At 48.0% G+C, this 14,264-nt stretch overlaps 1 protein-coding gene across 2 annotated transcripts in view; it reads right to left on the bottom strand.

Moving 5' to 3' along the window:
* LOC138667000 (zinc finger protein 182-like) overlaps positions 1 to 14,264 on the bottom strand; it is a 60,419-nt gene that overhangs the window by 36,061 nt on the left and 10,094 nt on the right. For both annotated transcript variants that reach the window (XM_069755215.1, XM_069755214.1), the window contains exons 6-10: positions 5,422 to 5,568; positions 5,122 to 5,292; positions 4,915 to 5,038; positions 4,734 to 4,831; positions 3,519 to 3,609 (exon numbers count right to left, since the gene is read on the bottom strand). In XM_069755215.1, coding sequence (XP_069611316.1) covers positions 3,519 to 3,609; positions 4,734 to 4,831; positions 4,915 to 5,038; positions 5,122 to 5,292; positions 5,422 to 5,568 — 631 coding nt within the window. The remainder of the gene's footprint in view (positions 1 to 3,518; positions 3,610 to 4,733; positions 4,832 to 4,914; positions 5,039 to 5,121; positions 5,293 to 5,421; positions 5,569 to 14,264) is intronic.

Below are 14,264 nucleotides of genomic sequence, written 5' to 3'. Positions count from 1 at the left end.
CGGTAATTAGGGGTCACTTTATTAAACTGGCGGCAAGGGCCAAAAGAAAGTATAATGCAGCTCTCCAGTCTTCCCTAGATGAATTAAGGCGCCTGGAGTCCGCGCACAAATTATCTCCTACCCCGGCGCTTCTCTCTGACCTCTCCAAAGCACGCATGCATGTTCGCAATTTGCTTCTCCATAAGGCTGAGAGGGCCCTGAGGAAAACTAGGGCTAAATTTTACACAATGGGCGATCGAGCGGGTGCTGTTCTGGCCAGACGTGTTAGGAAGAGAGAGGCTCAATCCAAGATTCCATTTTTGCTCAAGCCTGACGGCTCCCGGGTGTATAATCCGATTCATATCGCGGAGGAATTTGCATCTTATTACTCCTCGCTCTATGACCTCGGGTCTGACCTAGGGATTCCTCAGCCTTCGCGGGAGTCAATTTTGGCGTTCTTGGAGAAGGTTAATCTCCCCTCGGTCACCCAGGAACAGCTCTCCTTCCTAAACTCTCCCATTGTTGAGTCTGAACTCTCGCATATTGTCAGAGAGGCCAACAAGGGTTCTTCCCCGGGGCCTGATGGTTTTTCTTTTCTCTACTATGCTCAGTTCTTCCCTGCCCTCTCCCCCTACCTCTTGCGCCTTTTTAATAATTGGCTGTCAACGGGCAGTATTAGGGCTGAGGGGTTGGAGGCATCCATAGCGACTCTCCCCAAACAAGGGAAACCCCCAACATCCCCGGGGAACTTTCGTCCGATAGCACTTTTAAACTGCGACGTTAAGATTTATGCAAAAATCTGGGCCAACAGACTGTTCTCGGTTCTCCCTGGTCTCATCCACCCCGACCAAGTTGGGTTTGTTCCTGGCAGACAGACCAGGGATGGCACCAGGCGCCTGATAGATCTTTTAGATGTGGTCGAGAGGGGGAGCCTTCCCGGTGTATTTCTCTCGCTTGATGCCGAAAAGGCGTTCGACAGGGTACACTGGAGTTATATTGAACTCACGCTGGAAAAATTTGGGCTCACCGGGCAAATTAGTAGAGCGGTTATGGCATTATACTCCAATCCCTGCGCGTCGGTTCGTTCGGCAGGATTTAGATCTCGGACATTTTCTATTCGGAATGGCACTCGTCAGGGCTGCCCCCTCTCGCCTATCATTTTTGCTCTGGTCATGGAGCCTTTGGCTTCCATGGTCAGACAGAGTGCGGACATTGAGGGAATCCGGGTGGGGGGAACCGAACACAAAATTGGCCTCTATGCCGACGACGTGGTCCTGACTTGTGCCTCACCGTTAGCATCGCTGAACGCGATTACCTCTATTTTAACTGAGTTTTCGGCGGTTTCATATTATAAACTTAATCTGACCAAATCCACAATTTTCCCCCTTTTTCTCCCGGCCCCCCTTCAAATCCAAATTCAATCCCAATACGAGTTCATTTGGGCTCCCCTGGGCTTTACGTACTTAGGCATCAGGATAACTAGGCTGGATAATATAGTTCGTGTAAATTGTGAGGAAACTCTTGCGGAAGTCAGGAAGAGCATGGATCATCTGACGGGTGCACTGCTCTCCTGGATGGCCCGCATACAAACGGCGAAAATGCTATTCCTACCCAAAATAATGTATCTCTTCCGATGCCTCCCCCTTTTTATCCCTTCGAAGTTTATTTCAGCTTTTCAATCTCTTATAGATCGGTTTATTTGGAATGGGAAACCTCACAGGATTAGGCGTCGGATTATGTCCCTACCGTATTCTATGGGTGGGTTGGGCGCGCCTGCAGTGCTTTCATACTATAGGGCGGCGATCCTTGAGCCCCTTAAAATATGGTGGGAGGGGAACTCATGTTTACCCTGGTTTCTGATTGAATCGCATTTTGCCCCCAAAAACTCGCTTAGATTGCTCTTGGAGTTTCAGCTGCTTAAGGTACCTCTAGTTGGCCCTTGTCTCCGTTCTATTAGGAATGCTTCTAAATTGTGGGCGCTACTCAGCACTTCCCATCTAATATTTATGTTTGACTATGTTTCTTTGCAGGCTTTGGAGTATGCTATCGGGCACATTTCTCTTTCCTCCTGGACGGACCGCGGGGTGCTCCGGGTGGCAGACCTTTTCGGCTCAAATGGCCTTCTGTCGTTTGAGGACCTCTCAGGGAGATTCTCTCTTACTGGGTCTGACTTCTATCAATACCTGCAGCTCCGTAGCTTTCTCAGGTCACGTCGGTCATTCGGAGTGCCCCCGCCTCTGACAGAGGACCCGGCTCATAGATATTTCAGACCGGCCACCATATTGCCCCATGGCATCTCCATAATCTATAAAGCTCTCATCTCCTATGGTTCTGCTGACAAGCTCCCTTTCATGACCGCCTAGGAGTCCTCGCTGGGTTTCGAGGCCTCCCTGGAGGACTGGCAATTTGCTATGGTGCACCCTTCCAGGTTCTCCACATGTCTTGGCCACTTGGAGCACGTGAAAAAAATTCAACTGCATTGGTACTTTACCCCTGTCCGCCTGGCGAAGGTTTTCCCGTCTTCCTCCCCTCTGTGTTGGAAGAAGTGCGGCGCCTTGGGGTCCTCCTCTCATGTATGGTGGTCGTGCCCGCAGATCCGGGTTTTCTGGCGTGAGGTGGAGGCTTTGATTGTCGATCTGACACGTCTCCCCCTTGCGCTGAGTGGTCAACTAGCTGTCCTGGGTATTTCCCTCATGGGTCTCCCTTCCCATCTCCGGCCCATAATTTCAAATATCCTAGTTGCCACTAGACAATGTATAGCGAAACATTGGAAATCCTCGGGTCTTCCCTCCAGAGCCGAACTGATCGCCAGAATTGACTTACACTTCTGCTATGAGGTTATCATGGCACAGGATCTATCGAGGAGAACTAGGGTCCTCTCGTGGTGGGATCCCTGGGTGTCCTCGGCACATATATCTCAGTCTGCTCTTGCCCTCATTTAAATCGTTTGCTTCTCAAGTTTTGACACTGTATCTGTGTGTATTATACTGTTCATATTGTGGTCTTTAACTTAGGCGCTGGTCCTTTTTTCCCACATCCCCCTCCCCCCCCCCCTGTTTACCCTTGTCTCCCTCCCCCTCTGAAGTTTACTGATGTGTTGTTTAACATGCAAAATTTCAATAAATATCTATTGGTTAAAAAAAAAAAAATTGTATGTCCGGCGGCCGGAGACAATGGACAAAGTAACGTTTTTTGTCTCCGTCCATCGTTTCTTAGAATGGAAGCCTATAGGCACCAGATCCGTCAAAAAACTGATGTGTGAAAGGGGCCTTACCCCACCACCCTCCTATATCAAAGACTGGAGTGCACGGTGCCAATCTTGAAGAGATTGTCCAGGACTTACATTTTTTTTACTATGGGCCTAAAAACTTAATAAGCAGGTACTTGCTAACAGAAACAATTACCTGACTGTTGTACTTGACTCTGGGTCAGAGTGGTCACCGACTGCTCTTGCCGGTGATTGAGCTGCTCCACGTCAGCGAGCAGCTCTTCTTCTTATAGAACCTGTGACTTCTCTGCATTTAGTGGTCACTACTCACCTGTGCGGTTATCTGTAGCAATCTGCTTCTTACACTGCTCATCGCCCCTCACATATGTCTCTATAGTATTATAATGAGTCAGATCTTCACCCTGAAACAAAGATTGTAAAAGTCACTGGCAGATGGAGACATTTGAGAAGATCCAGACAAAATCTAATGTCTATGATCATCTTTATCCTGTCATCTCCACCAGATATAAAACATACACTGAATGGCCACATTACTGGAGACACCCATATAGTAACACGTAGGATCTTCTCTGCCCTTCAGAACCTCAGATATTAATCGCGTCATAGATTGCACAAGGTGCTGAGATTGTTCCCCAGGAATACTTGCCCATGCTAACAGGATAGGTTCTTGTAATTGCCGCAAATTAGAAGGTGCTGAGATGCTCTGAGCAACCGATTCTACCTCGTCCCAGACATGCTTTATAGGGTTAAGATCTGAGGACTGTGAAGGTGGAAAACAAGGAAAACTCACTGTCATATTCCTGGTGTAAAGGAATGGAAAATCTTGGCACCTCCTGATGAGAATTGATGTATGACATTACATATCCTGCAGCATCACAAATATACCTTTCTTACATGACATTGATGAATAGTACTGTAACTATATGGTTAATGCCATGGTTTATTGTAGTCACTTTTATGTGATAGTTATGGACTGTAGGCAACTGAGCAGGGAAGAGATACAAAGGGTCAGTCCTGCAGCTGGACAGGGGAGTTACAGAGAGTCAGCCCTGCAGCTGGGCGGGGGAGAGTTATAAAGGGTCAGCCCTGCAGCTGAGCAGAGGAGAGTTACGGAGGGTCAGTTCTGCAGCTGGGCAGGTGAGAGTTACAGAGGGTTAGCACTGTGGGTGGGAGGAGTCTTGGGAGATGTTTCTAGGTGGTTCACTGTATACACAATAGACTGTAGTTGTAATGCATGCTTCCTATATGGAGCTCTGTAGAGTGAGGTTGTACTATTGCTCATTGTTGGCACTTGGGGCATGATATTACGTGTGCAGTCCAAGCGTAACAGTTGCGTAGAAATACATGCTGTCATGCTCGGGACGGGAGACCTGCCGGCCAGTTCGAGTATTGTAATGCAATCCCAGTCCAAGTTATATATCTGACTCTTCCCTTATACTGGTGGATAAAACAAGACTGAACACAAGACCTTCACAGCTTTCTACACATCATAGGGGAGATCTCATGACACCTTCTCTCCATCTACCTGATGATGCTGAGGAACATTGGGATGTTCTTGTTTACAGTCCTTTGGAAGAAGAGGAAGGGGATATCTCTCTGGTGTTGTCCTCTTACTGGATCGAGCTGAGAGAAACATATGCAGGGACTGAAATCATGCTTTACATACAACTAATTATAGGCCGTGTGTATTCAGTCCTGTCTATTACCTGGTGATGTGAGGAGCTGGGGAACCTCCATCATGACGTCCTTGTACAGATCTTTGTGTCCTTTTAAATACTCCCACTCCTCCATGGAGAAATAGACGGCGACATCCTGACACCTTATAGGAACCTGACACATACAATGAAACCGTCATCCCCCCGATCCCTCCGAAGCGTTACTGTATAATGTCAAAGCATTCCCAGCAGTGTCACCTCTCCAGTCAGCAGCTGAATCATCTTGTAGGTGAGTTCTAGGATCTTCTGGTCATTGATGTCCTCATGTATCAGGGGGTGAGGTGGAGGTCCTGTGATTGGTCTTCCCCATCCATCAGACACAGGGGCCTGACAGCGCTCAGTAGAGGTCTTCTTCACTACTGTGTAATCCTGGTTATGGAGAGACACATTAATAAATCTCACTACAGAGTTTTCCAGAGTCCTCACCTCTCCAGTTCTGTCCATCTGTTATTCCCATAGAGAAGAATGGTGTAATGTGACGTCATCAGAATCTCTCACCTCTCCAGTAAGCCTCAAGAGGATCTCTAGGGTGAGGTGTAATATCCTCTCTGCCATCTTGTCCCCGTCCCTATCCATCCTTGTAGGGTCACTCAGGAGAATTCTCTTATTTAGATCTCCACTGAGAGGATCCGATCTTGTAGGGACCTGTATGGGGAGAAGATGACGATGTAACATCATAAAGATCCCATGTAAGAAATCTCTGGAGCTGTTACCGGATTCACATGATCACTACATCCAGTCATGGCCCCGTCCTGCCCCCGGTTTAACACACAATCCAATTATCGGCACATACAGAGATTTATCACATAATATCTCCAACCTGGCACCAAAAACTCAGAAATAACCTAAAAAGAAAACCTAAATGGACTCTTTGTTAAATAACTGTTCCATGAAAAAAAGATATAAAGTTATAAAGTGATGGAAACATCCACAGAGATCGGGACGGCAGAACTGGGGACGCGAGTAACAGATAATGATAGAAGCTACAGAAATTTATAATCCCAGTAAATGTGATTGTCCCAGAAAGGCGCTGCATAAATCGAGAAAACCGAGAAGGGGATGTGTGTCAGGGAAGAAATAATGATACCAATGGCTAAAAATTGATAAACACAACAGTACAGAAGTGCGCACGTAGAGCGGAGATGTAACTGACCCTGCAGTCACATGTACACAGGGTCAGAGATATCAGGATCAACAGAAAAGAGCGCGGATATGGAGGATATTAACACGTATACAGGAGTTACTCAGTACAGGTGGTAGAGTGGGACTGGGAGGCAAAAAAAAGGGGGGGGCAATATTGAAAAGAGCGAGAATTAATAAAGGATTAAATATAAAGCAAACAGCAATAACTTACAGATAGACTGACATCATTGTGGTCTGTATGTAAAAACTGATCCAAAAGTGATCCTCAGTGCACACAGTCTGTCACATGTATACAAGATGGTTTTAGTTCCCGTTTCCCAGCCCTGATTCTTCATCTCTGGTTTCAATCTGCTTTCTTGCCTCATTCCTCCTGCCTGGGCATTTTTCACTAAGTCTCTGGCTTTCTTGTCTGTGCGCATGCGCTGATCTTCATCGGGCCAGCACATTCTCTACCGCGTCTATATCCGGGCATGGTGTGGCTCTCGTCTCACCCTCCCTGCCCTCGTCATTGACAAGGTCGTGTTTCCCATCAAGTGACCCATCCCACCACCGATGATGTGGAACAGGGAGTGTTCGCCTTCGGAAGCTGTCCAGTGACTGCTCCATTTTTTGGCAATGATATATTGTGACCGAGCAGTTCTGACTGGCTCATGAGAGGTTAAATAGTTCTCTCCACTGGTTTTGTGGCACCCCCTGATGAAGGCTAGCGCAGAAACACGCTTTTGGGCTGACGCCATCCAGGCAGGAGGAACATATGGATAAATATTAGTCCTTTACTGTTTCTCTTCATATTTGCAGCCCTTATTCAAAAACTCTAACTTTACCTCACTATATACCACTATTACTTGGGCTTGTGTGTTATTGGTTGAATGACATCATTCTCCCATTATGTACTTATTTGTATACATTGTTCTTACACCATCATTATAATGTACTCGCTACACCTCCTGCTGTGTTTGTCGCTCTCTAGCATTTCCCTTATTTTTAAAAGCCTTGTCATTTATGTACTATTTCTATTCAATCATATATAGTACTATTGCACCTTTTCTTGGCTGAACACAATTACTGCAGGTTCTTTGCATATCAGGTGCTCCACAGCTGCCTATTATTTTTTTGTTACATGCTCAACTTTGGCATTTTTTAATTCATTTAACCCATTTATTATTACTTTCTTACTATTTATGCACCATTTTGCAGTACTGCCCCTTTTGTTCCCAGTACAGGTAGTAAAGTGAGACTGGAAACAAACAAGGACAAAAAAGGGCGGAAGGGGGAAGGATGATAGTTATGATTCCACCCCTCAGTGTTTCTTGGATACAGTTACTGACAGCTCAGTCATCCAGTGTGGTGCAGAGGCTTGTTGAGCTATCAAGTGTGTTGATTGACAGTTCGGCCGTCCAATCTGAGACTGGAAGACACTGGCTGTCTCCAGGCAGGGTTGGACTGGCCCACCGTAGGATTCTCTGGTGGGCCCAGGCACTGTCACCTCCTGGCATACCAGCCAGCAGCTTCCTAGGGCTCACACTCCTCCATGGGCCCCCAGCCAGTGGTGTGTCGCTAATAGCGGCACACACAGCAGCTATGGGGTCACCGAGTCAGGGGAGCCTGCCAGGTGTCAGCTGAGCTGCAGCTGGAGAGTGGAGCCTGTCCCCGCTGTTAAAGAGAAATGAATATTCACGCTTCCCCACACCCCCATGGGCGTGGAGAGGAGTGAGTAATCATTTCACATAGCGGGCAGTGTTAGCCGCAGTCTGAGGCTAATAGTGCCCGCATATAAATCCGGAGCGGCTGCATTGGGGCCCCGGAGGTGGACCCCAGCAGGGTAGCTAATCCCTGCAGCTTGGCAGCGAAGCGGAGTTGCAGGGATCAGATGCCATCCTGCTTCCTGTCCGCTGCCCGGCGCTTCCTGTCTGACAGCGCGGCTGGATGACGTTATCATTCAGCGCGGCTGTTTCAGAGAGAAAGCAGCCGGCGCCAAAGATGCTGCTTCCTGGATGTGCTGCGGCTGCAACGAGCGTGCGAATAGGTGAGTGTTGCTGTGTCTCTGTTTTTCTGCCTGCATGAGAGTATGTGGTGTAGAAATTGGCAATGATGTGGGTGATGGAAAGAGCAGTGATGGGAATGGTTGGTTAAAAGGCAATGTTGGTGGAAAGGATGATGGGGTGGAGGCAATGATGGAAGGGGTGGAATGGGCAATAATTGGGAGAAAGCAATGATGGGGTGGTGGAAAGGACAATGATGGAAGTGGTAGAAAGGACAATGGTGGTTGTGGGGGAGGAGGCAACGATGGAGGTGGTGGAATGGGCAATGATGGGGTGGTGGGGAAGAAACCAATGATGGAGGTGGTGGAAATGACAATGGTGGTGAGGGAGGAGGCAATGATGGAAGTGGTGGAATGGGCCATGAAAGGGGTTGCGGGTGAGAAGGCAATGATAGAAGAGGTGATGAGGACAATGATGGAGGTGGAGGGGGCCGCATTATGCCCTATGAGGGGAGCTGCATTATACTTTGAGTGGGCTATATTATATTCTGTGGGGGGGCTGCATTATATTCCATAAGGGAGGCTACATTATATTCTATGAGGGGGATAGATTATATTCTGAGGGGGTTACCCCATCCCCTGCTGCATAATTAAGACGTGTACTACCTTATATTATACCCTGATATTATCGTGTTTTATCACTCAGTTGCTGGTCTTGTATTTATTTCTATGTAGCTACATAGTGGGCCCCAAGAATTATTTTCTCTGGTGGGAACAAGGTGCTCCAGTCTGACGCGGTTTCCAAGGATTCATTATCCCAGGTGATTGCCAGGCTATTTAGTGGAGCTGTTTCTCCCAGACCTCTGTAAGATGCACGTTCAGCTTCTGTGTGGTTTGTCTCTCTGTGCCTTGTGTTCTGTTTGCAGATATTTAGTTACCTGACCTTGGACCTCGTTCTGGCCATCCGTCTCTTTAACCCCTTATGCTTTGATCTGCTGTCATCCTGGTATTCTGACCTCAGAGCTTTACCTGACTACGTCTTTGTCTCTTCCTTCTATTATGACGTACCTTCCTGGCATCTGACCTCAGATTCCTTGACTATCCTGTCTCTTAGCATACATTGAAAGATACCAATAATAACAGAATAAATATAGAGAGATCAGCAATAACATACAGACAAGCTGACATCAGTGTGGTCTGTATGTAAAAATTAATATAAAAAAAAATCTCTCGGTGGAAAAAAACAAAATAATAAGCTTCTAGTTACGATACCTTTTATTGGCTAAGTAAAATAAATTTAATCATGTTACAAAGCAAGCTTTCAAGACTTCTTAGGTCTCATCATCAGGTATGGTATAACAAACTATCTGAACAGCGATGAGCGAAACCAAACTTTAAAGATCGGGGTTCGTACCGGAAGATGATTAAATCCGAACACGTGATGAATAAAGTTTGTTGAAAGGTTGCAGCGCAGTCATACAACAAGCTATGACGCAGTGGGCACTTCCAGAGCCATCACAGACATGCCAAATATTGGCATGGCTGGAATTGGCTGGCGCAACACTTGACCCATCCTGTATAAATGGCGGATCATGGCTTGCGCTGCTATTTTACGCTGAGACTGGTGCAGCGAGCTCCAACAGCCAAAACTTGTTGTGCAATTTCTCCCACAATTTTGCATTTCTGTGCGGTCATCCCACAATTCAGATCGCCGCATACGAACACATCTGCATACAACACATGTCCCTGCGTACCCAATGTTAAAGATAGCTACGCATGACGCATGCAGAGTAGGCAGGGCATAGGTGGGGTTTCAGGGAGGAAGTAGTGAGGAAGTAAGCCATCCGCAACCCTCCCATACGGAAATGTGAAACTAGCCTAAGCAGGTTCCAGTGCAAGGAAGGTTCAGCAAAGAAGAACGAGTTCGCTCAGTACAAGATTTCTAGAAGAATAAGGGCACATCACAAGCCATGTCAAGATTCTGGGACAGTTTTGGGCTTAAGGTCAAGAAAAGGCATAGACAGTCATGCCTCTGTCTCCCTGATGAAGAATTTATCAGCCTAATCGCGGAGTGGGGTAAAGATGTTAGGTCTCAGGACAGGACGGGGACAAGGACTGATGGAGCACAAAACCAAGGGAACATCACTAAAAAGAGACTGTCTTAATCTGTATGCTGCAGCCATGTGTAAATGAATTACACAGTAAAGTCGGTCCTGTTAACCCGGACCCAAGGTCTTCTGTCTTGTTTGTAGCCGGATCTATTCCCATGGCCAGGAAGGTAACGAGAGATCCAGAAACAAAAGTGAGGAGGAAGAGCACTACAGGAATGTGGTTCTCACTGCTTGAAAGCAAGGAAAGTGTATGCCTCCTCTGTCTTCTTGAAGAAAGGGTCATATTTATTTTATTCTTTAAAATACTGGGAAAGTGCATGTAAGTGGTGCTTTTACACATGTTTTGTGTGGGGCTTGTAAAGGGTATTAGAGAAAAAAAAAGTACAGAAAAAAAAGTAAAAATTTATAATTTTTTACTTTGATTGCTGGTCTCATACACTGCAGTACTTGTGAAATTCATCTTATAGCTGAACCTCACCGGCCACCGTACCTTGGAGTCATCACATGACCTCAGAGAAGCGTATCGGCGGTTCTTAAGGGGTTAAAAAACAACTTTAATATTGTATATGTTGTGTCCTGGAGCACAGCAATGTTTGGCCACAGGTAAAGGGTCTTCTATCTGTAATCGTGTGGTGATGAGGTGTCATCCTCGCTCTCAGTTTCTGTCCTGTTTCTCTAACATAGAAACCCCAATAGAACATATAGTGCATAGAATTAAGTACACCCCATTGGAACAACATGCGAATGTTCTGGGAATATTATAGTCCTGCTGTGTGTTGGGGATCTGTATCCTGTCTGTGATCATTACATGAGTGCAGGTTTTACAGCTCTTCACGGTAATACACACAAGTGTTCATCAGAGCAAATGTGCAGAGAGTCCCGATGATTACCCCCAGGACTGAGTCCTGTCTCCTCTATCACACAGTCCCTGCTCCGCCATTACCGCTCACCAGTGCAGACTTCTCCCTTCAGCTCTTACATGTGGAGCCGGCTGTACCCTAATGTGCAGAGTCCCGGTGCCCCCCCAGGACTGAGTCCTGTCCCCTCTATCACACAGTCCATGCCCCCCATTACCGCTCACCAGTGCAGACTTCTCCCTTCAGCTCTTACATGTGGAGCCGGCTGTATCCTAATGTGCAGAGTCCCGGTGCCCCCCAGGACTGAGTCCTGTCCCCTCTATCACACAGTGCCTGCTCCCCCATTACCGCTCACCAGTGCAGACTTCTCCCTTCAGCTCTTACATGTGAAGCCAGCTGTACCCTAATATGCAGAGTCCCGGTGCCCCCCAGGACTGAGTCCTGTCCCCTCTATCACACAGTCCCTGCTCCCCCATTACCGCTCACCAGTGCAGACTTCTCCCTTCAGCTCTTAGATGTGGAGCCGGCTGTACCCTAATGTGCAGAGTCCCGGTGCCCCCCAGTACTGAGTTCTGTCCCCTCTATCACACAGCCCCTGCTCCCCCATTACCGCTCACCAGTGCAGACTTCTCCCTTCAGCTCTTACATATGGAGCCGGCTGTACCCTAATGTGCAGAGTCCCGGTGCCCCCCAGGACTGAGTCCTGTCCCCTCTATCACACAGTCCCTGCTCCCCATTACCGCTCACCAGTGCAGACTTCTCCCTTCAGCTCTTACATGTGGAGCCGGCTGTACCCTAATGTGCAGAGTCCCGGTGCCCCCAGGACTGAGTCCTGTCCCCTCTATCACACAGTCCCTGCTCCCCATTACCGCTCACCAGTGCAGACTTCTCCCTTCAGCTCTTACATGTGGAGCCGGCTGTACCCTAATGTGCAGAGTCCCGGTGCCCCCCAGTACTGAGTCCTGTCCCCTCTATCACACAGTCCCTGCTCCCCCATTACCGCTCACCAGTGCAGACTTCTCCCTCAGCTCTTACATGTGGAGCCGGCTGTACCCTAATGTGCAGAGTCCCGGTGCCCCCCAGGACTGAGTCCTGTCCCCCTCTATCACACAGCCCCTGCTCCCCCATTACCGCTCACCAGTGCAGACTTCTCCCTTCAGCTCTTACATATGGAGCCGGCTGTACCCTAATGTGCAGAGTCCCGGTGCCCCCCAGTACTGAGTCCTGTCCCCTCTATCACACAGTCCCTGCTCCCCCATTACCGCTCACCAGTGCAGACTTCTCCTCCAGCTCTTACATGTGGAGCCGGCTGTACCCTAATGTGCAGAGTCCCGGTGCCCCCCAGGACTGAGTCCTGTCCCCTCTATCACACAGTCCCTGCTCCCCCATTACCGCTCACCAGTGCAGACTTCTCCCTTCAGCTCTGACATGTTGCTGCTTCCTACTCAGAAAACCTTTCACTTCATACAAGCTCAATTCTGCTTCTCCCCCCATGTGACTGATCACATGACTGTGACATCATCGCAGGTCCTGGAAGCAGAACTCCAAAGGGTCACAGAATGGTTGGGTCTAGAATGGAGTTGATTTTGTGAGGGAATGATGTCACCGGAAGGGGCAGAGCCTCCTTCAGACCAGGAGAGATCCCATAGCAGAATGGTAGACACTAGATCTGAGGTGATTTTTTGAGAACCTCATTTTGCCATCTTCGCTGTAGACGGTTCAGTGCTGAGGTGATAGATCGGATTAAAAAATCCTCTCCGATGTAGTCAGCTCAGCACTGAAGTGACTAGAATTTAGTGATTATGGTGAGTAGAGGTGAGTGAATATTTCAATATTTGCAATATTCGCCAATTAATTTGTCGAATATTCACCAAACATAACCGAATGACATTCAGCTCAATGGGAGGCAAAAACAAACGGATGCACAACACCTTAGAATGGCCCCAAATGCTGCCAAAACTCATGAAATGAGGAACAGACACCAGGAAAGTGGCCTCAATTCACCCACAGTACAAATTGTAGCACGAACTGCAGCAATCAGTCAGGCATGAGGTATCGGGGTCTGGGACAGCATTTACAGCTTTCAATTGAACGTGACAGTAAGATGAGGTGGGTGAGGGATCGGTGTTTTGCCCCTTTGATGGGAGCCCTGATACCACATGCAACACCTCTAACTGTTTTCATGCTGAGCCACACTCAAGTGGCACAAATAGCAGTTTTGTGAAAAATGTAAGGATAGTAACACTGGTAGTTGACTCCAAGGAAGTGGAGGCCTGACAGTCTTGGAGGCCTACTGCTACAGGCAACACGCATGAAGGAGACTCAACCAGGAGTCTAAACATTTACAAAAATTAGTGGCAGGCACCATCAAAGTGGCATCAATTGCAATAAAGTAGAATTAGTATAGCGGAGACAGAACCTCTTCCACTACAGACAACCTAGCAGATGGAGACTGTAACGGGCAAGGTAGTGGAATTACTGTTCCGTATCCCTCTGAAAGCCTGGTAGGGGTGAAACTAGGTGGCCTACCAAATCTCTACTTGGACATGTGGCAGCAGGCGCAAACTGTGAATCAAAGAGGTGGCACCAGGTGCTACTCCATGGCTGGCCTACAAAAGGTGGCAGCTAACCCCCTACAGCGGGTAAGCTGCTACGGCCCAAAGGAGGGATGAAAACTGCTGGCAGGCACTTTAGAGACTCTGGAACCATGGGTGCAGATGGGATCGGCTGAGGAACAGAAAAACACTGGAAGGTGCTTGCTCGACCGGGTGTTAGACAGATGGACACTGGCAGGTGCGATGTGGACCGGTTGATGGACAGAAGTGCGCAGACAGCTACAAGCAGACGGGCACAGACAGGTAAGATCAGATGGGTACAGGGTAGATAAGCAGACAGGCAGACCTGGGGAACCTGACAACTAGCAAGCATGCAAGGCAAACTAACAATGTAGCTCAGGCACCTCTATATTGAAGGAGAAGCCTTAAATAGAAGGTGTCGCCCAGCTATAGGTTGGGAATACCTTAAGTTGATGCGGGCGGTCTCTTTAAGAGGGAGGGAGTGCACGCATGCGCCCTCTAAGCATAGGTTTCGGTCCTACAACTGAACCTTGGTGGACACTGACACATGGGGCGAGATGAAGAGGTGGTGTGTGAGTGGGAAACACTGAATGTCCTGTCTGTTAGGTACAAGGAGATCGAACAAAGGGTCAAGTCTGTAGTGTCAACAGATCAGAAAGTCTGTAGTAAGAGA

The sequence above is a fragment of the Ranitomeya imitator genome, chromosome 2 (genome assembly GCF_032444005.1).
Source record: "Ranitomeya imitator isolate aRanImi1 chromosome 2, aRanImi1.pri, whole genome shotgun sequence".
Lineage (NCBI taxonomy): Eukaryota > Metazoa > Chordata > Amphibia > Anura > Dendrobatidae > Ranitomeya > Ranitomeya imitator.
The sequence above is the reverse complement of the archived record's forward strand: the minus strand, read 5'-3'. Positions and strand labels throughout refer to the sequence as shown.